General features: G+C 35.7%; 3 protein-coding genes across 3 annotated transcripts; 1 reads left to right on the top strand and 2 right to left on the bottom strand.

Annotated features, from left to right (window-relative positions):
* Window positions 1-496: 496 nt before the first annotated feature.
* LOC100257857 (uncharacterized protein At5g49945) lies at window positions 497-7,867 on the bottom strand. Its single transcript, XM_002263773.5, has 3 exons — window positions 6,719-7,867; window positions 1,272-1,475; window positions 497-1,176 (listed from the first exon to the last, which is right to left on the bottom strand). The coding sequence occupies exons 1-3, from the start codon at window positions 7,718-7,720 to the stop codon at window positions 946-948; spliced, it is 1,437 nt and encodes a 478-aa protein (XP_002263809.1). The 5' UTR covers window positions 7,721-7,867; the 3' UTR covers window positions 497-945.
* Window positions 7,868-13,636: 5,769 nt separating this feature from the next.
* LOC100252435 (uncharacterized CRM domain-containing protein At3g25440, chloroplastic) lies at window positions 13,637-19,040 on the bottom strand. The gene is made up of 4 exons (XM_010659697.3): window positions 18,752-19,040; window positions 16,828-17,146; window positions 14,660-15,067; window positions 13,637-14,483 (listed from the first exon to the last, which is right to left on the bottom strand). Exons 1-4 carry the CDS (start codon window positions 18,880-18,882, stop codon window positions 13,935-13,937), a joined length of 1,407 nt encoding a protein of 468 aa, XP_010657999.1. The 5' UTR covers window positions 18,883-19,040; the 3' UTR covers window positions 13,637-13,934.
* A 360-nt stretch (window positions 19,041-19,400) lies between these two features.
* On the top strand, window positions 19,401-26,716 carry LOC100261201 (uncharacterized). Its single transcript, XM_002263932.5, has 4 exons — window positions 19,401-19,705; window positions 22,841-22,946; window positions 25,960-26,108; window positions 26,214-26,716. Exons 1-4 carry the CDS (start codon window positions 19,565-19,567, stop codon window positions 26,307-26,309), a joined length of 492 nt encoding a protein of 163 aa, XP_002263968.1. The 5' UTR covers window positions 19,401-19,564; the 3' UTR covers window positions 26,310-26,716.
* The last annotated feature ends 67 nt before the right edge of the window (window positions 26,717-26,783 follow it).

Raw genomic sequence — 26,783 nt, 5'->3', positions numbered from 1 at the left:
ATTGATTTTCTAATTCAGTTCTGAATATAAACTGTTAAAAAAATTCATTTGAATGGCATTTTTGCATTATGAAGCATATTCAGACTTCAAATTTAAAAACAAACACCACTCCACCGTGGTATTAATGAATCTCGCATATTTGCTATAAGCTCTGCACGGTCTCAAATGATTCTTAACAACTTCTAAATTACTTAATACCATTTTTCGCTGACTCAGAACTTCTCTTAGATCACGGAAAGTAGTTTAAGTGGAAGGAGCAAATAAATTTTTTTTTTAAAAATGTGTAGGGAGAAAAAGGTAAGAAGAGAAAAAGCAGACGAATAAAAGAAAATACTGTTGACGTTCCTACACTAGATGTAAACACCCCGCATTCCTGCATTTTGGTTTTTGTTGCTGCCTCCATTTCAGTATAACCCATGCACCAAACTGTAGAAGGTGAAGCCGAGGACTAATCGAAGCAAACAAATCACAAATCACAAATAAAAGAACAATGCAGTTGTAAGTTGTAAGTAGTCCCAAATTAGGGTTAATCATAAGAGACCGTAATAATAGAGTAATACAGGGACGTCCAAGATGCCAATGGACATCAAGCAACCAAACATTAGTTTTTTTTCTTTTTTCTTTTTTTGGTAAAAAATAAGTAAACAACATAACCCCTGGGAAACCTCAAATTATTAGAGTTGCTCCTAGGTGTTAAAATGTCAGCCAAGAGAAACCCTATTACTCCACCACCATTTTAATTTCAGTACATCGTCCAATTTTCCCACTAAAGCCAAAATATTGCAATAATCCCCCAAACTACACCTAACTTAATGCCAAACACCCCTTTTTAAGTATACCGGCCGTGAGGGGTAGGTACCAGACACTAAAAGTCTCTATTCAGTGGATGGCATGGAAAACCAAACCAAATTCTCACAAAATGTGTGCAAAGAAACTGAGAGCATCCTAGTGAGCACGAGTCATCCTCACCCTTGGCATTGCCTTCTTCGCTTGACGGGCACGATCCTTAGCCTCTTTCTTGCGGATTATTTCTGCGCTCAGCTTTGCCTCTGCCTCCTCCATCATCTTTTTCCTCTCTGCCTTCCGCTTCTGCAAGGCTTCTTGTCTAGCGTTTTGTTGTTCTTTGTATGCCTCTTGGGCAGCCTTTGATCTGGCTGAGTCTGTTTTCGACCTTGCCTACAGTTTGCATAATCATGGTTAAAAAATTTATGACCAAAATTGTTGAATAATTAAAATTTGATTTTTAATATATGATTCTTGATCTGACCCACCTGTGAACTTAGTTTGTACCGCCCGATTAAATCAATGTAATAGGGTATGAGAGCCACCAGCCGAGTCATGTGAGCCATGTTCTTGGCATCTGGGAGAGCAAACTTGAACAGCAGCATCTTCTTGTGTGTCCCCAATTGTTGATCAGAGAAATGCATCGATATGAAACCCTTCCCAAACTTCTCAAAAGCTTTCTCACCAAAAACCTGCAAAGTAACAACCACAAACCACAATAAGGCATACAGCATAAAGAGAAGAATATTACAAAAATGTCCCTAGTACAAAGCTGGGGCTTATGAGAGAAGCTTCTGCAGATGTCAATAACTCACAGGCACATCCAATGATCTCCATTAGTTATGCATAAACAACATGTGCCTTAGACAGGTAGCAGGTTCTCTTATCCCTACTTACTTCCAATTTTTTTATCATAAGCAAGAAATATATTAATTATGAATAAAGAGTTCATGAGAAGGATTGAGAAATCCTCCCTACAAATACATAAAACTGATCAAGGTAAAAAGAACTCCACTATACAAGGAGACCTATACAAAAAGGTTGGACCACAAAAGAATGTACAAAGATATCATCTCCCCAAACCCGAGCTAAGCTCCTCTGATAGTTGATCCAACCCTATTGGTCTACACACTGAATGCCAATTGAGCTAAATGACATTAAGAGGAATGCATTTAAAATCATTAGTATAGATCCCCCAACATCTCTAACGTTCTCCATTTATCCTAAAAAAATCCTAGCATTTCTCTCCTGCCATATGATACAAAGCAAAGTGAGACAAGCAATCTTCCAAAGGTCTCACCTCTAATTGAACTTCTAAAAACCCATATATGAAATTATCATTATGTCACATCAATTCCTACGCTAAACCCAATCCATCTTGGTCTGTCTAAATAGTATGTGCCATAGCCCTAAAGTAATCAAACAATGTAAAAAGAGATGATCAATCGTCTCTCAGCTCCCTATACAAAGAATGCACCAATCAAGACTAGGGGCTTGAAAGGTCTTCTTAATTGTACCATGTCATTGACATTTACCTTCTTGTGTGCCACTGACTAAGCAAAGGCCTTGACCTTAGATGAGATTTTAGATTTTCATAGAAACTTAGCTGGATGAAGTGAAACTACATCTAATATATTGGACAAGATGAAGAAAAAAGATTTTATTGAGAATAAGCCAAAAGAGGATAGTTCTCAAGCTCTCGCATCTAAGACAAATGGTCCATCCCTAATTATTTCCTTTCAATATTCAAAGTCTCAATTAAGATGGCTTATAGGCTTGAGTGATCACAAAGATATTTTCTTTGGTCAATGGGGGGGAAGGTAAGAGAGATCACCTTGCTAAATGGGAGGCCATGAAGGTTTCTTAGGAAGAACAATGAGTTACGACACAATGTTATTTTGAGTATCCATGGGCCACATTTTATTAGTCGAGATGTCAAGACTGTTGTCAAATAGTCACATCGTTGTCCCTAAAAGGCTATTGCCCAAACCTTATTTGATCTCTCATTTCACTTGATTCTTTATAGGTGATGGTATAAAAAAAAAATTTTAGGTAGATACTTGGTGAGGTGATTTGCCTTTTTGTAGTCAATACCCTAATCTTTTTAGAGTCACAAGGTAGCGAGGTTCCTCTATTTTCAATGTTCTCGTACCCTCATTCCCTGCTCCCCCAACTTGGAATTTTAACTTTCTCCAAAATTTTAGGAATAAAAAATTTGAGGCAGTAGCCCAATTGATGTATTATGTAGCTCATGTGTATCTATCACCTTCCAACCCTAATGCGAGGGTTTGGTCTTTGACCTCTTCAAGCTTGTTCTCAATTCAATCTTTCTTTAGAGCCCTTTCACATTCATCCTCCTCCATTCCTTCCGATCTAGTTAATTTTATTTGGAAGTCTAAAGCCTTCTCTAAAGTAAAGGCCTTAATCTGAATTGTGGCTACTAAGAGGGTTTTTTTTTTTTTTTTTTTTTGATAGGTAATCAGAAACAATTTATAAAAAGTAACACAAGAAAAAGTGTTCCAAAGTACATAGGATGTATACAAGGAAACACCTCGAAGCAACAAAAAAACAAAGAGGAACATCAACAACCACCCCCTTAGCCCAAACCCAAACACTCCACAAAGTCCACAAAGCAACACCATTGATATGCTTCACAAGCGAAGGTTTCTCAAATCTCTTAATCCAAAGTGGTACATCATGCACAAGAAGAGCTATGAATGAATTATCATCTTCTTCTGCCTACTAGCTTTGGACTTATTGCATAGACTATTCAGCCTTGTGGGAATAATTGGACACCATAGTGTTTGGTGGTGGAGCTGATGACTATTTCCTTCAAAGGTTTTGGGAATGATGCAAAAGGAAAGGTTCTAGAGGGGTATTTGTAAGCTTTAGTTTGATGGGAAAGAGATGCTAGGACATTGATTTAGTTTGGGACTTATTTTACTTTTCATCCTCTTTTGGCCTCTACCATCAAAGCCTTCAGAGGCACCCCCTTAAGCCTTGTATCTAATCCAAGGAGGATGGTCAGGAAGACCTCACAAGTATGGTTCATGGCAAGTGAAAGAGCTCTTAAGTTGAACTTTGATGGATATTCTTTGGGCACCCTAAAGCAACTTGGGATTGGTTGAGAGATTACACAACAATGAGGTTTAGTAATCAAAGCATATTCTAAACCTGCAAATGATGGTTTTGCTATTGAGGTAGAAGTTGTAGTGCTATAAAAGGGTCTTGTGTTAGCAAAAGCTTTGGGTTTGTCTAACTTTATGGTGGAGGGGGATCTTATCACCATTATCTCATGGGGTGGCTCAAAAGGAAAGAGTTTCATGAAGACTTGAAAGGTGGCAACACTAAATATTCGATTTCTTTATAAAGTAGGGATGCTCCATTTGATAGCTTCCTTGCTTAGCTAATTCGATCGCAGACGGACTAGCAAAAAGAGGAGCAAAGTAGTTGGTATCTTTTGTTGGAGATTATGTGCCTCGAGTCTACTTAATGGTCATTCAAATGTTGCTTCACTTTTTTTAACTTCCCTCTATTATTTAGCTGTATGGTTCTTGTGCAGGAATCCATTCCTTGTCTTGATCTAAGTTTGTACATTGTGAAAGGATATCTTGTCCTTTTTAATCTTTTTAATTAAGAGAAAAGATCTATCGGGTTTTTTATTTAAAAAAAAAAAAAAAAAGAATACTATATAAAACCAGAATCAACAAGATAAGAACTTAATATAGGATGAGTGTTATTAATGCAGAAGTCATGGCTGGGTGGTGCAAAGACGGAAATATGGAATTTCAAAATCAATCAAGAAACAACAATGATGGAATAAGTTTCCTTCTACTCAATAACAAGCAGCCTTATCACAATACCAAACACAGCTACACCACAATTAGCATCTGGTCCATCTCAAACTGCAGCAGTCCCATCCCGGGCCATGGCTTAATACTGAATTTGTCCTAACCATCTCAATTGGTTCTCTTGATGCAACACCTATTAAGTCCATCAAATTCCAAATGCACTACTTCCCGAATGCATCTTTACTAGTCTTCCCAATCCTCTATGTCTTTTGGATAGATAAAAGAGAAATAGATTGGAGTGCCAAGAGAAGTGCTACCCATGTAGACCGGAATGTGCTCAGGCTGCACCAAGTGAAACTACACAAGAGAAGAGAATGAATAGAACAAAAAAGCAACCCCCCCAAAAAAAAACACTGTAGAAGGCTATTTAGACACTACATGGTCTGGGTTGCTCAATGTACTTCACCAGGGTCAGCCTCCTTCCTAAAACCAGCCTTCTAACCAAGACACTGTAATAAAACCTGCATAAGTTCTCTGAGTCGGGAGATGATTTTATACCTAAAAATTTGAAAAGTCCTCTTTTTCGAAGACACCAAGCCAGAACACATGGCCTTGTTCACCAGACCTTTGTCCTACATTTCTTGATAGAGCTTCCACGGCAGTGAAGCACTCTTAGAGATCTAGGTGAGCACCAAGATTTGGCACTAGTTTCAATCCTGAAGCCTATACACAAAACGTGAGTTCTAACAGCCAGCCCCACCTCACCCCACAACTCCACACCCACCCACCCCCCACATCACCAACACCACAATTTCCACTCTGATGCCTTAAAATTTCCTTTGCAAACCCCTAATCAGAGCAGAGCCCCAACCTGATCTCTCACTGCACTTCCTGCCACCCTTCTCCAAAAAATGTTGTCCTGAACAGAAACCCACCATAATGATTTACAAAGGGGAGCAGCTTTGCTTAGAAAGCTGCTCCACACCCAACACCACAATTTCCTCACTGATGCCCTAAAATTTCCTTTGCCTCATCTCTCATTGCACTTCCTACCACTCTTCTCCAAAAAAATGTTGTCCTGAACAAAAACCCACCATAATGATTTACAAAAGGGACCAGCTTTGCTTAGAAAGAAGGGCATCATTGCAGGCACCTTCTACTACCCTACATATCCAACTACAAACTAGAGGCAGAAAATCCCTATTACCCTGCATTCTCTTATCCCAGCCTCACAAAGTGCTTGCTGAAGGCTTCAACATTAATATGCATACTAATGAGACGGAAGGTCAAGCAAAGGAAAACAAGCAGTATTTTCAATTTCTAGAAAGCACTCAAACTACTTATCATTGGTGAACATATTGATCCTAGAGCAATTCTTGAAAAACACAAGACAAGCTTCCCTAGATAAAACAAGATAAAATCTCAACATATCTCCTCCAACAAGCATACTATTAGAACCTTGAGGTTCTAAATCTCACCAAATTCTAGTCACAGGTGAGATAGACTTGTTATTAGATTCATCCAAGGTCACCTGACTCAATATCTCTATCCACAAGACCACAAAAATAATGATTTCATAGAAGCCCCAACATCTCATTTGAAGTTCAAACATGTATAAATAAGTAAAATGCATCTACAGAAAGGATAAATGCATTGTCATCCCACATTTAGCATTCATTCAATATCAAAGACAAATAAAACTAAAACCACAAAATGGACAAGTTCAAGACACCCTAAGCATTAAATTCATAAAATCCAAATATTTATTTTGATAGGCAATATAAAGAAAACAATTCAATGAAAGTGCCTAACAAGAAGTGTAGGTGTACAGACAACTCGTGCAGCATTCAAGAGAGAGAAAAAAACCTTAACTTGCTAAATCACACCCAATCTATCTACAAAATAAAATAAATAAAAATAAAGCTTAATATTCCTCACGTCCCCATTAGACCAGAAGAACAAGGCCTTTACCTACAAGGCTTGCCAGTCTCAATGAATGAAAGCAGAAAATTGACAAATCCAAGGAATTATGCAAAAAAAAAAAAAAAAAAGGAGTTCAAGGAGCCTTAAAACATCAAAGTCCAAAATTTTCATACCCTACAAGCAAACTTAAACCACAACCAAGCAACCAAAGGCAATTATACCTGCTCAAGCACTGCCTCGGTAATCAAATCTCCCGCCACCTCCTTCGACTCCGAAATGACCGCCAACTCCTCTACCACCCACTTGCGCCCACCCGTAGGCCCAGACAATAAACTCGCATACCTCTGCAAGTCCCTTTCCTCCTTCTGCATCCCCTTGGCCGCCTTCCTTCTCGCCAACGCAAAAACCACTTGATCCATCGCCTCTTCATTCATATACACCTCGAAACTGATCTCATCCCTTCCCCTCACCACCAAATTGCATAACCTCGATATCAGATCATGCCTACTCTGCAACTCCATCGTCGCCAACAGCCCCGAACAATACCTCCGGCCACTCGCATAAAATTTAAACACGTTTTGCCCTTCCTTCAACAACAACGGCGTGTCGTCGCCGTCTCCGACGCCCAAAAGGCTGAAATTCTTGTCGAAAATCGAATCTTTCGTCGCGAATTTCGCCGCCCACGCCAATGCGATGTTCTCATTCTCTCGCTTTCCGGTAAAGTAGTTGATTGTGAACATGATCAAGAAGGATATGCACACAATTTCGACTACGTACGATCTCGAAACGGCGGTCTTTTGGGGCTTCGCGGCCTTATTCGGATCGGAGCTAGGGTCCTTCGGAATGACATTTTCGGTCAATTTCGGGGGCTCCGGGGACTGTTCTTCAGGGAGACCTTCGAACTCGTCCTCGTCCCAGTAATCAAGGCCGTTGGATGAGGGCTTCGGTGGGAGATCGGATGGCTGAGAAGGCTCCGAAACTTCCTCTTGTTCCCGATCCGGCGGTGGCAGATCGGAGTGAGTGGGATCGGAGTGAGTAAGGGTGAGTTGGATCGGAGGTGGGTGGTCTAGGGTTCCGGCGACCGGCTCTTCGTCTTCGGCAACATCGTCAGAGTCGAAGCCTTCGAAGTGGTGGTCAACTGCATGGGACACGTGGATAAATAAGAGAGCGAGCAGGGCGAGTAAGACGAGGCAGTGGCGAAGAGAAGAGGCGGATCTCGCCATCGATGTATCGAGAACGAGAGAGCGAGAAAGAAAATCGAAGGTGGTATTGTGAGAGTAGGGACTCGCTCGATATGATGGAGAAGATAACACATCGAGGGCATTTTGGTAATTTAGAAGAAGACTCTAAAGAATCGTTAGCCTTGCTATTCGCTAGATTTACTAATCCGTGGATAATAATAATAATAATAATCATAATATTAATAATTATCACAATTATAATAATTATTATTAGTAGTATTATTGTAATTATTTTAATATATTATTATTTTATCAAATCTAGTGGTGGCATGAGTTTAGCTAGTGAATGTGGGGCATTTTGATTTGGAAAATAGCATAAGGGAATGGAATAAAATTAAAATAAAGATGATACGAGATGCAATAATTTTCATATGTTTAACCAAATTCATAATTTTTAAAGCATAATATCGGTATTACAAATATTTTATTATACATGAGGTTAAAATAAAGCTCATAGGTTACTAGTTGTTGCGAGGTGGTCAGCATCCCGAGGTTTGGATCTCATAGAAAGTCCTAAGGGTTTAGTCATGAAAGGTTCCTTGGTTATAAAAAGAAAAATAAAAAGTTTATAACTTATATCAGAGGTAATATTTTCCATGTGTTTTAAAATTTTATATTAAGTTCTTTTTAAATATAGGTTTTTTTAATGAAATTAATCAAACAAATATAATAAATCGTATACATATTACTTCCACAAGTCAATTCAAATAAAGCATAAGGTAGCTAAAACTAAAGGGTTTTTCAGTCATCGTATTAGTCTTATCATAATGAATAGGAACGAAAGAGGTTTGAAGTGTTCCTCTAGATGAATTTTTTTTTATAAAGCAATGGCCAAATATTAATCTCTTATATACCTTGAGCATTGAGACTTCTAATTGTGCAATTATGTTTACTCTCTAGATACATCGTTGCTATTCTTAATTAGATTTATGTAGTTCTTTTATCCATGTTTTTCTATTTTTCATTTATATCTATTTGTTTGTTCCTTGGCAAAGGAATGTTTCTCATATAAAAGAAAATGGAAGCTAACTTTTAAAAAGGAAGAATCGAAGGGCCTTAAGGAATAAAAGGGTGGGAGTAGAAGCCTAAAAACCTCAAGCACTAATACATGGTTGATCTATACAAATTTTTTTTTTTTCTCAAAATACTTGTTTTGCCCTCCTTCAAGTAAGGTTGAATCACATGTCACATTCCTCCTATGGAGTAGAGAGACAAAGAAGTAAGAAAAGGCTATGGTTGTTCAGGCTGACCCTCTTAGATGATCAAGTTAGCTATAAATCCAAAATGAAGATAACATATAAAAGATTAAGAGCCCGTTTGACAATGATTCGAAAAAACTTCTTTAATCTTTCTAACACGTTGAATTTTTTATCATTTAAGTATTAAAAATATTAAAAACGTTTTATAGAATTATTCCCATCTAAGTATTTAGTGTGTAACTTGTTAGGAGGTTGGGTTCATTTCTTCTTGTTGCCTTCTAGTGGATTGATTGTAAGGTAGTAAAGGAGATGTCAATCATGCAATACTTTAAATGATTTATATTATGCTCATGTCTTTATGGATCAATCATTACATAGTTATTGAGGAGGTCATGTCTATTACATAGTTAATGTTGGATGCCTTCTCCAAGTGAGATGTCGTATATTATGAGAAATGGTTTTGTCTTGTATGGGGACAACTCGTGCTATGATGTGATGATGATGTTAGTCTACTCACATTTAATATGATGCAGTATGGTAGGTCCCTTAAACAATGTTGGGGTGAAAGCCATGTGGTTATAATGTGCTGCTTCCATTGGCTTAACACAGGGCAAAGGATCCATATGTCCCTACATCTTTTTCCCATTTTCTAAGCCACTGCCTTCCAGAAACATTTTGGCAAGTCATTGTGACTTGCCTTTCTAAAAAGGTGGCTTGGTTCTAAGCCATTTTCTGTGATATTTTAGTTGTGGAACAATGTCAGTCTTTTTCAATTTTCTAATCCTGCAAAGCAGTGTTGCTCCAACCTCTTGTCTTAGACAGAAATTACTCCCAGAGCTAATACCAAGATTTGCTCCTTCATATAATGATATCTGCAGTTCTCCAAGTAAACTTGTCTTGCTACTACATTATTGAAAAAAAAAAAAAAAAACCCTAATCTGTAAATTTTGTTAGAAGATATCTAATGATCATTAGATTCCATGGCATGACAATGGATCACAAATTGACTCAACACATACATCATGCATGACAAATGTTTTTTTTTTTTAAGTTTGATATATCATCTGCATTATAGGCTATGGAAGTAGCCGAATTTTATGAACGTACAAAATATATTTAGCACTAATACCTTGGGTATAAATTTGTAGATAAACTAATAAAGGGACCTTTCATCAACCTACCAAGATAGTCCAGTTAATCAAGGCGAACACGAGGAAGCGTGATCGATCCCAATAAGTGATACATGGTCCTGGGTTCGAATCCTACCATTGATACCTTGAATTTACCCGATGCTAGTTGTTATAGGGTGATTAGCACGCCCAAGGTTTGGATTAAAAAAAGACTTTTCATCAACCTAGAAATGACTTATCACATCTATAGGTTGTTTAGAACTCGAGTTCAAGCTAGTATTGATGTCTCATTCAACATATCCTAAGTTTCGTTGAAAATGTTCCAAGCCACCAACTGCTCCTGCAATTTCTAACAAAATAAAACTCAAAACTTCGTTTAACACCACATTGGGAAAAATATGAAGAGGGCAAACATAAATAAAGATTTACCCCATTTTTATTATACAAATTTCTCATAAAGACAACAGGGAATAACAACTAAGAGGAAAAGACCATCTCTAACATCAAGAAAACCAAGGAAGCAAGAAAGGGTACAACTATGTTGAATAACAAAGAAGAAGCAAAGTTAGGATGACATGGTTTTTTCATGGGTAAGAAAAGGAAAAATGCGTATAGGGTTGCTCCTTTATGTTTTTTTTTTTTTTTTTTACTGTTTGGAAAGAAAGAAATAGTAGTACATTTAACAACGAGGGACGATCGATTCAAGGGTTGAAATTCTCCTTCATTTGTGATCTTTGGGCTTGGTGGAAGTTGTACATAGTTCCTAGTCCTCTTTCCTTTGTGGACTTTGTGGAGTAGTAGGGTTCGAGGTAAGGGGGTTATTGATGGTGTTCCCAAGTCTATAGTTTTACGTAAGAAATAATAATTGATTGTGGATGAATAGTCGTATTTGTGAATTTATCATTTTCTACGTTTTTATTTAAAAAGTAACTTATTTTTTTTATATAAATATCATTAATTATTTCAAGTATTTACACTATATTTTAAAATAAAATATTATTTTTATAAGAAAACGGTAAGGTCATTTTTGTCAAAATGAGACAAAAAAAAAAAAGAAAAAAAAATGAAGAGTTCAATTTCTAAAATTAAGTTTTCAATGACTCTTTTAATCGAAGAACCCTTTATGAAATGTCCTATCAAATTTCCACATGCTACTCTTCCCTCGAAAGACATCTCATCCCTTTCAATAATGTCTTTTGTGGCTTTATAATGTTACATTTAGAATTCCATGGTTTTACCATTATGGTTGAGGATGTGAGAGGTCTTCTATTTTCTAGACAATAGATTATTATTCATTTTTAATACATCTCTTTCTTTACAAACTGTAATTTTTTTTCCATGTTTTGATACTAATCGCAACATTTTTCACAATTAATATTGTAAGTGTTTTTGTGTCTTAGCAATTCTTGGTCAAAATTCCTATTATGTTTCTTTTAGTTTAATCACTTCAAATCCTCCCTTTGACCCTTGCCTTTTTCAAATTATTCGTGTTTAAAGATTGTTAAAGGAGATGGTAAGTGTTCTTAAAGTGTTGGATGATGGTAAACATCGATCAATTATGTTTTAAACTTTTATCCTTTTATTGCAAAATGGAGTTATTACTTAAAGAGTGTAAAACATCTTGATCATCACCAAATGCCATTGTCAATCATCGTTGACAACTTGGCCCACCCTAGTCCAACTTTTTTTTTTTGCTTTTCAATGTTAAAAAGAAAAAAAATAGAAATACGAAAATTTGAGGAAGAAGATAAAAGGGAAGGGGAAGGAAATGAAGTAAGAAAAAGACGAAAAGAAAAGAGAATGAAGAAGAAAAATATTAGGGTTTTGGAGGAATATGTAAGATAAGGTCGAAGAAAATGGTATTTTGGATATCGATATTGCATATATAAATTTTATTTTTTCCGAAAAAAAAAGGTGGATGCATAGAAAGTTTCAATAAATAGATTTAAAACTTCTCTTATGAAAAATTATATGTATAAAAGTAAAATGGGAAAAACGCATAATTCATTTGATTTACTCTACAATTAGTAAATACTTTAAAGATAATCAGTTTTTTTATGATTCCATTTCTTGTGTCGTAAATAAACACTTCAATGAAATTCCTGATCCCAATTCTCATTTCTTAAGCTCTTTTCTTCCCTTATTCAATTCTCATTTGTATGATTCCATTCCCCCATGAACTTAATAAATACATCCCAAATTGAGAACCTCAAGTAAGTTTTGGAAGGTGAATGCCATGGGTGAAGGAATCTCCCATCCAATCCACACTAGAGAGATTCACTGATATCAAAGAAGATCAACCCTTGAGCTGTTACTAAACATGCATATAAAGCACCTCCAAGAAAAAACAATGTGGAAGAATGAAATTTATCTTCCCATGCACTCCCTCAATGTATGCTTTATGCACTAATAATATGTCAAACCTCTATGTTTTTACCTTTTTACCCTTACATGCTTCCCAACATAGGAGGGTCTCCATCTTCAACAATTGTTTGCTAGGGTTGCAAAGGGCATTAATCCCTGCCTTCAATATCTTCAATGAATGAAAAGGATGTTGAACCTCCACCATCATCTTCTGAAAACAGTGGCTTAATTGGCACATAATCACCCTCAAATAATCCTCTGCAATATGATACAAAGGTGAGGTTAATTTTGGAACTATATTAAGCCAGCTCCAAGCTACAATGAGTTACCCATACAGAATTGTCACCCAAAGGAGCTCAGAGACTTGTCCTTTTTTCATGGTTAATTTCCAATATCTCCCAAATTTCATAAACAATAAATAAAAAATCTTTTTTCATCCAAATTCCATTGATCCAACTAGACATAATTTTAGACAAAACTATAAATTAGGGATGAGAATTCGTGTTGGTGGATTGTATTTGTATCGTGTTAAAGTTCAAACCCAAATACGATATGGATAATAATTTAATTGAAGGCATTAACCCAAAAAACATAAAATTATTAAACAGGTAATGTATTGTGTAATCGGATTGAGTTAAGTCTTGTGTAAGTTTATACGAGTAATTAATCTCTCAATTTGGACATGCTTATGACTCAATTAACTTATTTATTTAAAAATAAATTTAAAATAAGTCAAATATAAATTCAATGAGTAAGAGTTATAATTAAGTTAATTAGTAGAATAGTTAAATAGATCAATTCAATTTAGGTCAAATTCATATTACCTAGATTAATAAAAAAAAACAATATATTTATTGAATAGAGTTGTGTAGGTCAATAAAAAAATTGACCCAAATACAATTATACCAAACCCAAGCCTACATCACACAGAAAAAACTTGTCAAGTTGACACCTCATATCCAACTTTGTCACCCTTACTAACAAAAAAAAAAAAAAAAAAGGAACAATAACCAATTATTAAGGGTCTATTGGTAATTGTTTTTTAAAACAGTTTTTGAGAATAATTTTTGAAAACTTTTTTATAATGTTTCGTAGAACAAAAGTTTATATGAAAACCTAAAATGTTTTTAACCTGTTTTTAATATACTTAAATATGTTTTAAAAATAATTTTTATATATAGTATTTTGAAAAAACACAGTCCCTGTGAAATGTTCAGCCCAAGCAAACAGCAAAGGCATCCTCTGCACAACCTCAACAACCAAAGGAGTACAATTCTTTGCATGTTTCTTGTCAAAACAAAGGCATGATTGTATGATACAGCCTTAGAATTGACTAACAAAACTGGTTTTCTATGAGTTGGAGGGTATCCGACTCATATACACTGAGGAAATTCAAATATGACCATCATCATCTTCTACATTTGGCAGCATACACCTCCATAGAATCGCAGCTACAGTTGCAGCCAAATGATAACCCAGAAGAAATGGACTTACAGCTACTATTTATCTCCTCTTTTTCTTTAAAAGTGAAGCTGCCCGCAAAAACATCTGGTCGACTTCATCAAGTTGTGGTAGATCTGCATCCTTCTCCAGTGACTTTGCCTTTCTGGAATCTGCGGATATTTGACGTAGGTGCTCCTCAAAGTCCTCTGGTTCACCATCACTTTCTACTGGAAACTTTTCAAACTCATTCAAGTAAAGCAGTTGTTCTGCCTTCTCCTTGGTATCTGTATCAGAGTCTGACTCGAAAATATCTGATAAAGCTTCAGAACATGATTCTGTACCTGAATCAGTCAAGGATTCCTCCTCAGAAGATTCGTTGTTTCCAGCCAGTAACTCCCTCAGTTTATCTGAGTTCTCTGGCTGTAGATTTGAAATGCCTTGTGAGTTGATGCTGTCGATGTTGGCGTTTTGGAAATCTTCAACAGCTTCTGTTTTGTTTTCAGCTTGCATTTTGGCCTGTGCTTGAAGCAACTCAAGGTCCCCTTCAAGTCTTGGTATATATTTCCTAACAGCGCGGAGACCATCCCTGTACTTGGACTTATCCAAAGCCTGCATAATAGGGGAAAGAAACAAGAAATTTATCAATGGCAAATCCAAGAACGGCAGAAATGAACTATACCAAGGAAAATGTTTCCTTTGAAGGACTTCACACACACTGATGGAATTCATAAAGCACAAAGAGACACTAGACTAATGGGCAAGAGAGACGAAGAGAGAGGGTCAACCTTTTTGCGAGAAAGAGTAATCCTGGGTGACATTATCTCGGTTGGTGGCTGAGAGTAGTTCTTCCCTCTGTACATAATTATTGTATTCTCTTCATGAATGTCAAGAACAATCCCTCCAGTCAATCTAGCTAGTTCAACAGCTATTTCCTTGACCTCCTCTGGTGAAAATGTCTTCACCACCACCTGCAGAGTCTGGTGCTTCTTCCAGTGCAAGTGCATGTTCAAAATCACGCCCTGATATATTCCACGCCTTCCGATGGGCACATAGTTCTTGCATTTGAGGCCCATCTTCAGAAAGAAGAAGTGCTCTTCTGGTGTCAGTATCTCTGGGTCATGGGTTGTCTCTGATGACTCTTTAGGTTCAATCTTCGTCAGAGCTTCAGCAAGCCTTTCCTCTTTCCTTCGAGCCTGGCAAGGAAGCAATCAGTATAAATGCAAACAGAGAAGCGAGAAAAAAATGAAATAACATAGGGATAAATTAACAATCAACCAAAAAAGTCAATTTTACTTTAGGCTACAAGAGAATATAAAAGAAAAACTCTATATGTATTGTTTCCACTGACCAACCAATTTTCTACTGACCAATCAATTTTCCTAAAAACTTAAACTTATAGGACTTTAGGCATGCACTCTAAAAATAACTAAATTTCCAAAAATCAAATGATCCACCATAAAAAAAAAAAAAAGTTCAAACTTAGGTACAGATAATGATAGCAGCTAGTGCCTGCAGCAATAGCCACTATCCATGGGATGGTTTAAAAACATTTTGACATGGTAGAGACGGTAGTTAGATATCGTTGTAGCACACTGGAATGATATATTACTGCACAAAGCCACCATGCTTCTCGTTGGAAATCACATAAATAAGACCATTTTGTTGAGACTAAGGGCTCAATGCTGTTTAGTAAATCAACTTAATATGACTTAATTTAATTCATTAAGTATGTTTGGTAAAATACCTTACTATCACAACTTAAAAGTAAAAAATAACTTTAAGTATTAAGTCAAAATACTTAACTTATTCTTAATCTCAAATCTCTATTACCTCATTGACCCATATTTAGTAAGAGTATATTTTACAACTATTACCCTAAATTCACAAATCATCTTTTATAGTAAATATTTTTGTAGTTATTTTATATATCTATAGCTTCAAATATGAATGTTTAACAAATAAGTTTCATCACTTAAGATTAATGAAAATATAAATAGTAGTTAAAATTAATGAGGGTAAATATGTCAATTTGATAATTTAGAATCAATCTTAAGTTAATTTTACCAAAAAACCTTAATACCTAAAGTAATTAGTAAGTTTTAAGTTAACAACTTAAAAGTAATTTAATTTAAAAAGTCAACTTAAGTCATTAAGTAATAAGCATTAAATTTTACCAAACAATCACTAAGAGATTGTTTGGTAAAGCTTAAAACTTATTACTTAATGACTTAAGTTGACTTTTTAAATTAAATTATTTTTAAGTTGTTAACTTAAAACTTACTAATTACTTTAGGTATTAAGGTTTTTTGGTAAAATCCACTTAAAATTTATTCTACATCATTAAAGTGATATATTTACCCTCATTAATTTTAATTAATATTTTTTTTTATAGACAACTTAATTAATATTTATTTTCACTAATTTTAAATAATAAACTTGTTCGTTCAACATCCATATTTAAAGTATTGTAGATACATAAGATAACTACAAAATATTTATAATAAAAATTGAGTCGTGGTTGTAAAATATACTTTCACTAGTGTGGGCAAATATGACAAAAAAGATTTAAGATTAAAAACAAATTAACTATTTTGATTTAATACTTAAAGTTATTTTTACCTTTAAGTTGTAATATTAAGTTACTTGACCAAACATGCTTAATCTAAATAATTGCAAATGAATAAAATGGACAAGTCTAAGCTCTAGACTCTAGTTTGTTTCGACAGTATCACTCTATTACATACAAGTTCACGGATTAGAACTAGAAATTTCAAACCTTTATGTTCAGTTCTACCCAATAATCCTAAAAAAGGATGGAAAGGGAAAGTGGGGAGCATTCATGAAAGTTATGAAACATGCACTGCAGAGCCAGTGATTGGTTTCCATTGTTGTCAACCTGTCAATACCTTACATCCATTAGTGTGAACATATAAGAAAAGAATTGGATGCTCACCTTCCTCAATTTGTACAAGATTTTTTCTTCTGCTGTCATTCTTTCATACTCTTTCTTCTTCTTCCACCTGAAGAACTTTAGCCACCTTACAACAGCTCTTTTTCCCTTCAGCTTTTTCCTCTTTACTTTTGTCTCAACAGTTCCAGCAGCAGTTGTGCTGTCTACAGGTAGCTTTTCTGGCTCCGCAACTTTGTCAGCCAAGTTCAGAAATGAACATGAATGAATCCATGAATGCCTTGCTAGGAGAAACCACCGTATTCCATGGAGTGGCCCAAAAGGAGATTGTGAACCAAAAACCTTGCATATAACATTACACAAGCTACTGCACCATGAGATTGTCTTCAACCGGATTGTTTTTCCAAGAAAAGGTCAATCAGAAATTATTTAAGACTTCCTAAAAATTGGAAAAGTACTTAACTCCTAATCATATTTCAGAGCTATAAAAAGTTTAGGCAAAGCACTCAAAAGTTAAATTCACAAGAAATGAGGTTAGAGTGAAAGATCCATTAAAAGAGTTCATTTGGATTCTTAAATGTCCAAATGATTATATGTTATTACATTAAAATTGATTGACTCTTTCAAGATGCTTTCAACCTAAAAAACAGGAAATTGACAAAGGTAAATGAGGGAATGCCTATGATGGGCATTTTCTCTGTTACAATAGATTTTACCCCTATGGACCCCACAATATCTTCTTCAAAAACTACAAAATGAACCCAAGAACCAAACAAGGAGAAACATGTGTGTGTGAGAGAGAGAGGGAGAGTTACAAACAAGACTATTTGAGAATGTTATAGGGTGCTACATCAATCCTGTTATGCAATTTGATTCTAGTTACAGCCACATCCCCTTAGCAATCATGTGTTTTATCACTCCCTGAACCCCTGTTGCTTTTAATGATAAACTGCTTTTGCATTACATTACCAAATTTACAGAATGAGCAGAAAGCTCCAACTGCTCGATTCACTCAACAAGAAAAAAAATGAAGGAAACAAATCAATATTTTGAGTCCGATTTTTCATCATTTGAGAAGTGAGCCTAATACTAGCTATTGTGCCTACTTGGGATGTGTTTCTCATTTTTCTCTAAAACCAAAATAACCTACAATTAAAAATATTTAAGTTTCCTTTTTCTTTTCTAATTTCAAGTTGTCTCAGGAGAAAATGGTGGGTAAATGAATAGTTCTTAACCCACTAGTATAAGCAATAAGAGGTCCAACACATGAGACTATGTCCTAATGTACGAAGACAAATAATCCAACCAAAGAACAACATCAAACCAAAATCAAAATCCATTAAAGCACATCACCCTTTGTTTGGTTTTGGAAGAAATGGCAGACAAAGAAAACCTCTCTTTTCCTTTCTATTATTCTTTTCTTTTTTCAGATTTGGTAGCACCTGTTCTTTTTCCTATATTTTTCTGAGCAAACAATCAGAATATCAGTATAAATATATCATCATTCTAATGTACAGGGTATACTTTGAGCACCTCCTTGCCAGGAGCTATTTATATATTTGCAGTTCTGCCTAAATAAATAAATAAAAATCATCCTGATGCTCAGAGGTAATCAAAGCATCCAAACAATAAAATCAGCCCAAGCCGAAAAGTCCTTCATTTGGTTGCCGAGAGAATGACGGCAAAAAGAAAAACCTTTTCCCTTTCTTTTCCAAATTTTCTCATCTCCCATTGTTTTCCCCATGCTTTTCTCAACAAAAAACTACAGTGTCGGCCTAATTTACCAAACCCTCAATCCATTTAAGTTCATCACCATCATTTGGCTACCTGGAAATGAGAGGAAAAATCCTATTTTTTTACATTTTTTCCCCTCTCCTTCTCCAAATCTCCTCACTCCCATTCTTTACCCTAACTTTTTCTCACGAAACAAACAGAGCATCAATACAGCTATTTCAAAGAAGAGAGATACCTGGTTCGGTCAGGAAATTTCGCAGGGTTTCGAGCGAAACTTCCTAAACGTCTCGGATGGGCGGCATTATAAAACGAAAGCCGAGGCGAAATCTCGGAAATCAACGAGCGTTTTGAATGAAACGCTTTCATTTTCCGTTCGGTTTTCCGACAGTCCAACTGTAAAATGGTTGAAAGCAAGTTTGAATGGAGGAGCACATGCCCTCCTGTAAACCCACTCTATTGGCCCTTCTCTCTCTCTCTCTCTCTCTTTTTTTTTTTTAATAATTTTTTTTTTTTACTTTATATTTTTTTCAATAAGGGTGTGTTTGCCAACCGTTTTTTAAAACTATTTTTTAATGTTTTTGGAAAACAAAAATGGGTATGGAATTTAACATGTGTTTTAATCTATATTTAATGTTTTAAAATATATTTTAAAAATAAATTTTATATTTAACATTTTATTTTTAATTATTTTTATATTTATATAAATATTTTTTTAAATAATTAATCGAAAAATTTTAGATTAAATAAAAAAATTAAATTAAATCATTAAATCACTTCAAATCGATAGGTTGATTTGCCAAACACATCCACATTTTTTTTTTCCATAAATAGTAATTAATTGCTTCCCAACTTAAATATATGATATATCAAAAGAGTTGAAATAAATTCCTCTCAAAACGCTGTCGTTTCATGGGACTGAGGTTGATGGAGTGGTCACATTTAAAACGGCGTCGTTTGGAGAACAGAATCCCAGATCTCCCTAGAAAGAAACTTGCAGGAGAGCTTGAAATTGAATTGATTTCAGAGGTTTCTTTTTGAGGAAGAGAAAATGGAAGATCTGAAGATGGCGATGAACGAACACATGGACTTAATGGCGGATCTCGTACAGAAATTCACTGCGGAGCTCCGTACCGGATTCCAGCCTGCTTACGATAATTTCATTGGTTTCTTCCACGCTATCGATTGGAAGGTAGTCCATCTCTCTCTCTCTCTATCTATCTGGGTTTTTTTTACACCCGAGAAAATGCAGGAAAATTGGTTTTTTTTTTTTTTTTTTCTAATGCTGTGTTGATGTTTGAAGAGAAAATAGAAGTTTCCTGAACTAAGCCTAGTAGTTTTGCTAAGGGTCACCTGCGTGGAGGTTTTTGTTTGATTGCCTGGAATAGGCAGGAAACGGAGGGATATTCTGAATTTTATGTTTTTGCGCTGTTTTGGAAACATATGAAAAGAGAAGGAAAGAAAAGTTTCCACGATAAGCATTCAGTTGAATGAAGGCTTCTGTTTGCTTGCTAAGAAAATCCAGGAATGTGGAAGAAAATTTTGAATTTGTTATGTTTTTCATGCTGTTTTCTGATTTTTGTTAAAAAAGAAAAAGAAAAAAAAGAAGAAGAGTGAGCACAAGTAAGCGATAGAATTTTCACAGGGTCTGTTGAGAGGAGGTTGTTCCTCCCCCCCCCCCCCCCCCCCTGGTTTTATGCGGTTTTGATTTCTAGAAAATTGAGAAACTTGTGCTGAAGGAAGTAGAATGGTAGTATTGGGGGCTGTTCGGTTCTTTTCCCCTGGTTTTATGCTGTTTTGATTTCTAGAAGTTTGAGAAACTTGTGGCGAAGGAAGTAGAATGGTAGTACTGGGAGCTGTTTGGTTTTTTTCCCTGGTTTTATGCTGTTTTGGTTTCTAGAAAATTGAGAAACTTATGCTGAAGTAATCATAATGGTTGTATTGGGAGCTGTTTGGTTGATGAGAAAATGCAGGGGAGTGGAAGAATATTTTGGATTTGTGTTTTTATACTTTGTTGTTTGGAGAAAAATATGAATAGTCAATGTAACTAAGGAAAGTAGTTTTGTCAGGGGAAAAAGTAGTCAATTGTTAGTGAACATGTTTGGGGTTACAAGATCTAGAGTCAACAGAAATGCATTTTTGAAGGAAATTTAGATAAGTAGCACATTGTACTGCCTTTTGGGTTGTTAAAACAAAAGTTTGAGAGATCTTGTAAAATTAAATTTTAATGGTTGAAATAACTAAGAAGCAAATAGCTTGAATTGGTCCGGGTATGGGAATTGGGCTCTCCTAAGAGACTATGCTTCTTCTGGACTGGTTTGTCTGGTGTTGGACTCATCCATTGCTGTTGTAACTATAGCGAGTTCTATAACCATGACAAGTTTTGAGAAGAGCATAGATTTCAGCGTGTGCAAGAGACAAGACACAATTTCTGTGGGGTGTTTGCCACACATCACCACCCTTCAAGGATTAACTTAGCTGACTGTAGTAGTTGGGACACTACAGAAGAAATGGATTAACCCTGAAAAACACTTGTTAAGGTGACAGAAATGCACTATGTTACTGGAATTGAATTAGTTTCACAGACTATTTTGTTTAGTAAAATGAAATTTGATTTTGAGTGCCTAATTCAATACTTCATCCAATATATTTTTTCCAGAGAGGAAGTTGCTTGCACTGGGCTTAAATTGAAGTTTGGAACACACACTATTAAACAACAAAATCAATCACCTATATTGCAGTGGGCTTAAATATTAAGTCATGGAGGGGGGTTAGTAATTTCAAACTTTTTTTTTTTTTTTTGATCAGAAACGAAAAAGATTATATTAATAAAAGAACAAATACAGAAGAGAAAAAAGAAACAAAAGAAAGAGAAAAAAACCAAGGGAAGGATGAGAGGTCCTTCCTACACAAGAACCAAGGAAAACACCCAACAATAGAAATCTAAAAACAAAAGAAAACCCAACAAACTTCAAACTTTTGAGATTTGTTTTTGTTTTAATTTTATTTGGCTTCCACAACTTTCTTCTAACCACAAGTGGTTTTAGTCTCATCATGGGCTCCAAAACTCTATGGATTTATATTTAATATCTTTTTTTTTATTGAGAGGTTGTCAGGAAAGATGGTTGTAACAAAGTCTGAACTCAATAGCAATAGGGGGGATGCTCAAGAAGTATGTGCTACGCATGGTTGTATTAGTTGGAATGATTGGAGCATCCTTCAGGAGGGGAACCAAATTTGTGGTAGGCCATGGGTATGGTCATATTTTGTGCTGATGGATAGCATGTCTCTTTAAGGATTTAATTCTTATTGTCTTTATATTGTATAGCACCTCAAAGGTGTTTAGGTGGTATATGCATGGGATTTGTGGATCCGATATGGGTGCTTTATTGGCTTTTGTTGTTTTTCTTTTGATCTCTGGTGAAGCTAGATCTTAGAAATGCCACTGGAGAGCATCCATGACAATGTGATTTCCACTAAGAATTTAGGTATTCTATTGATAAACCATTTCTTTTGATAGGATGTCTTATCCTTACATTCTTCTACCCTCCTTCTTGGGGTGAGGGTGAGGAAAATTTGATTAGGAGTTCATTTTGTTGATAACTGATTTAGAAATCCTTTAAAATGATGGAAAGTGGCTTGCTTTTATTATCTGGTTACCATTTCCAGAAGCACATACTGGCCTAATTCACATCATGTAGTGTAATTCAATAATATATCTCAATCCCAGCATCATGGATACATTTGTTTTGTGATTTATTCTCCATTGAAAATATGGAGCCTTAGTACTTCATTGTTTTCCTGTGTTCTGAGTGTGATTTCTTTGCCTGTCTGTTCTTTAATCTTTCTCAATGAACTTATTCTCATGGATTAGAGAAGTAGCAGGGACCATTTTTTTGTCTTCACATTTTGTTTTGACAAGTCCTTTCTTTTTTATATTTATTTTAGTTGTTGTAGTGGAAATATTCCTGGTTTGATTATTGGCCATCTGTCTTAAATGAGATCTCCAAGATGAGGCATTTATTGATATGCCACTCAAGGCCTATTTGTCATTCTTAGTTTGTTCTCTGTGTTCTGCTTGTGTCACAGACTTATAACAACTAAAAATATCGATCCTTCTCTTGGCACATCCAAACCTGTTATATTGTGCCATTCACGAAGTTGTAACTAGCTTTCCTTTTTGATCAATTGGATTCTGGATTTTCATGTCAGTGATCTCAGGCATTGTGCAGGATGTGTTTCTCAGTGAACTTTTCCTCATTGAATATCATAGCTTTGTTGCATGAATTTGATCTCTAATGTGTTTTTTCTTCTGTATTTTTAACAGGAGCCATGGTTAATTGGCTTGTTGTCGTTCCACTTTGCCCTGTTGCTAGTAACTTTCTTATCAAGGAAGCATATCAATTTCCAAATGTGCTTGTTCCTTTTGGCATGTAAGTTTTCACACACCATTATTTCATCCTCTGTTGCATATGTTTCTTTTTAATTCCATTTACTGTTCAATGATCTAGGTTGTGGGATTATAGATTTGTAACAATTAGTCTAGTTGATTGCCTTCTGTTATCTTTGATCTTTTTTTTGTTTTTGTTTTTTATGAATAAAAAAAAGTTGTGATTCTCACAAAGTAAAGAATAAAGCCTAAGATTGTTTGCCTAGTCACAAAGTAAATACTGCACTTATCTTGAGAGGAACAAAATTATCTGAATATATTCTTACTTCCCTTAAGAAAGAAATCTAAATATGTTAGCTTTGTTGGGATATTCTTTTTTTTTTTTTTGATAGGTAAAAGACTATATAAAAATTAGAAAAAGAAGCCAAGTACACCAACGTACACAGGATGTATACAAGAAGCACTTAAAGCAAGCCCTTCAAAAGGAGTACAAAAAGCATCCAAGCCCTTAACAAGACCCCACCCACTTTACAAAATCAAACTAGGGCAATGACTCGTCTCTTATGTACATGCTAACCTAAGAAGAGAGATTCCAAAAAAAAGAAAGTTTTAACCATTGGTCATTCTGTTCCTTATCTTTAAAAGCTCTTTGATTCAGTTCCCTCCAAATTGTCCAAAAAATGCAAAGATGAGTAGCATTCCACACCTTTACCCTTTTCTTCCCAACAAAGGAGCCTTGCCAACTTAAGCGCAAAACCCTCATTGAAGAAGAGATCACCTAGGCCACTCTAAATAAGGAAAATAATAAGTGCCATAGAAGCCTTGCTTTAAAGCAATGAAGTAAATGATCAATAGACTCCCCCTCCTGCTTACACAGATAACCATCTATTCACCAAGGGTTGCCCTCTCTTTTGGAGATTATCTAAAGTTAGAACTCTTTCCTAACTACTTTCCCATGCAAAAAAGTTGACTTTGGACGGTGCCCACAGGTTCCAAATAATGTTCTTTGGAAAGATGACCGCCCTCCCCACATCCAAAACCTCATAGAAAGATTTGACAGAAAACAATCCCTTCTTATCGTCTTTCCAAACCACCTTGTCATTATCGTCCCTCCTAACCAAATTCCCCTCAACAAGGAGAAAAAAAGTCTCAACGATGTCCAACTCCTAATCATTAAAGTGCCTAGTGAAGTGCGAGGTCCAATGTCCCATTCCTCCCATGTCACCCAAAAATCCGCCACCCAAGCCTCCTTTGATACAACCAAAGCATACAAAGAAGGGAAGGAGATACACAAGGACTCCTCCCCACACCATTTTTCCTTCCAAAACTTTACCCTTTTGCCATTACCCACTTCAAAGGAGGTTTTCCTGAAGAAAAGATCCCACCCCTTCTTGATAGCTTTCCAAACACCAACCTCATAATTACCCTAACTTCACAAGGATGCCGACGCACTCCTTCCTTCTCATACTTCCTAATGGGATGTTCTTACATTTGTTCTGTGTTGATATCTTTCATTACTTAGCACTCTGTTTTGAAAAGTAAGACTTTGTGCACACCATTAAATGGAACCCCAAATTTAATATCCTTGATAGGGGTGGGCTCATTCGAGCTTTCTTGAAGGGAACTGGTTTTGGGATGGCTATTGAAGTGAAAATACTTGCTTTACTTGAGGGCCTCAAAGTTGGAAGAGATATGAGTCACCAATGTATGGCGGAAGGGGATTCCACAAAAGTTTTGTTCTGGGTGACTAATGTTTGTAGATGGTGTTGGACATATGACATTGGATGCAGAACATTGTGAATGTTGGTAAGGGATTGCATTGCTCTTTGGGCTCTCATGTTCCTTTGACTTTTGGTACTCTTTTTACTTGAGGTGTGAAGTCAAAGGCTTCCTGTTGTAGAACCTTTTATTTTTCTCTTTCCTACATCCTCCTAGACCTTTTCCTTTTGTCAAGGATTTCTCATCTTCGTTCTTTTGGACAAATTTTTACTTCTATAAAAAACAACACAAGTACAGTCTCTTACCAAAAAAATGCATCTTTCCCAAATGCCAACCTGATTTCTAACATCAGGCACCAATGTTTGTGTAAGAAGACATATTTTGACAACCTATTGTTAATAATATGAATGTGATAATCTATAAAAGCTTTGAGAAGCTTACTTTGATGATTTAATAATGTTATCTATAAGAGAGATCGTCTCAATTTTCATATTTAGTAATTTCTTTTTGATTTTATCCTATATGGGAATTTTGATACTGGCTCTGGGTTCTTGAACCTTATTTCCCTTGACATGGTAGGAATTTGGTGGATTGAGTGCATATGCATACTCTTTTGAGGATTTGTTCTGGGTCTGTGTCAGCCTAATTCCTAAACAAGAATAATAAGATGGCCTATACTGAATGAACTATATGTAAAGAGATGCCATCATTACAAGGGAGTTTGGGGGACGTACTTCAGGTTTAGTGGATGTTTTCTGTTTTGTAATTTACAAAGAAGTTAGGATAGTCAAGGATGTTATAAACTTATAATGCCCTACTTAATGAAAATGAAAATGTCTGCATTAGTCTTCTTTATGATGCAACTTCTTTCCACTTTTATCCTATATAGGAGCCTTGACATTGATTGACTCATTCCTGTGAAATGGGTAATATTTGGCAGCTTGAATACACACCATGAATACACACCAAGTTCTTGCCGCTTGGTTGAGTTGAGACAGTACTTGGGCCTTGATGTATTTGTTTCACAACATGCTTCTTTCTAGAGCTTTTCTATGCATCTTTTAATTTCCTTTTGAGAGGATGACAAAAGATGATCTCTGGTTGGTATGAACATTTTTCAGAATTTGTACAAAATTGAGTGCTTATTATACAAGTGAAAACCTCTGAAACATCTTTTTGAGGATGTAGAATTTTAGATAACATGAACCCAATTCTATTCACAGTCTCATCTTTATGAGAAGATGACACCTGCTATTGATATTAGGTTCTTGTATTACCTTTTTTTTTTTTTTTTTTTGGGAAAAGGAATTCAATTCTGGTTTTTTTTTTTTGTGCAGTGAGCGGTGTTTATCTTGCTGAGACAATCAATAAATTTCTGGGGAGCAACTGGAAAAAATTTGCAGGCCAGAATTATTTTGATCCACGAGGCCTTTTTCTTTCAGTGCTCTGGTCTGGACCCCTTCTGCTGATTGCTATCATAATTTTGGTTAGTGATCAAAGCTATTTGCATATATGTTTCATTTTTCACATGCCGGGCACCAGGCCTTTGCTTTATTATTTCCAGACCCTAAACCTTCCTTTGATTTTGCAGTTGAATACCCTCTTCTCTTTATGCCGACTACTAATTAAGTGGAAAAGAGCCGAGCTCAGGCATCGGGCACTACTTGCTAGAAACAAGCAGGATTAGTTTTGGTCACTGACTGGTGAGGTTCAGAACGTTCTTAGTGTATAACAGTTTTTTCCTCATTTTTGGCTTCATTAGTTGGGTCTCAGGAAAGCCTTGGACTGACCACTCCCTCTATGAAATATTGTTTCCGAGTGGCTTTGGTTGAGAGAGCTCAATTAATCATCTCTGCGGTTGCTGTTCATTCAGTCTCCTTTGTGAATTAGCTTTCTTCCTGGATGTACCTTTTTCATGGTAGGAGATTCAGAATATTTAGAGCTGAAGGTTGGCCGTACTGAGTTCTATGCATGATTTGGCACTGTAGTTTTACAATCTCTACTAAATGTGCAATTTTGGCAATCTCTATTGTATGGGTAATTTGGCTGGATAATATATGATGGTTGGTAAACAAGTATCGGTTTTTTTCATAAGGTACAGAATATATTATCAAATATTCTATATGATTCCATAAGATCTAGTTTCATTTTCAGAGGTGGA

This window comes from Vitis vinifera, chromosome 12 (genome assembly GCF_030704535.1).
Source record: "Vitis vinifera cultivar Pinot Noir 40024 chromosome 12, ASM3070453v1".
Lineage (NCBI taxonomy): Eukaryota > Viridiplantae > Streptophyta > Magnoliopsida > Vitales > Vitaceae > Vitis > Vitis vinifera.
This window is presented reverse-complemented; position numbering and strand designations above follow the sequence as displayed.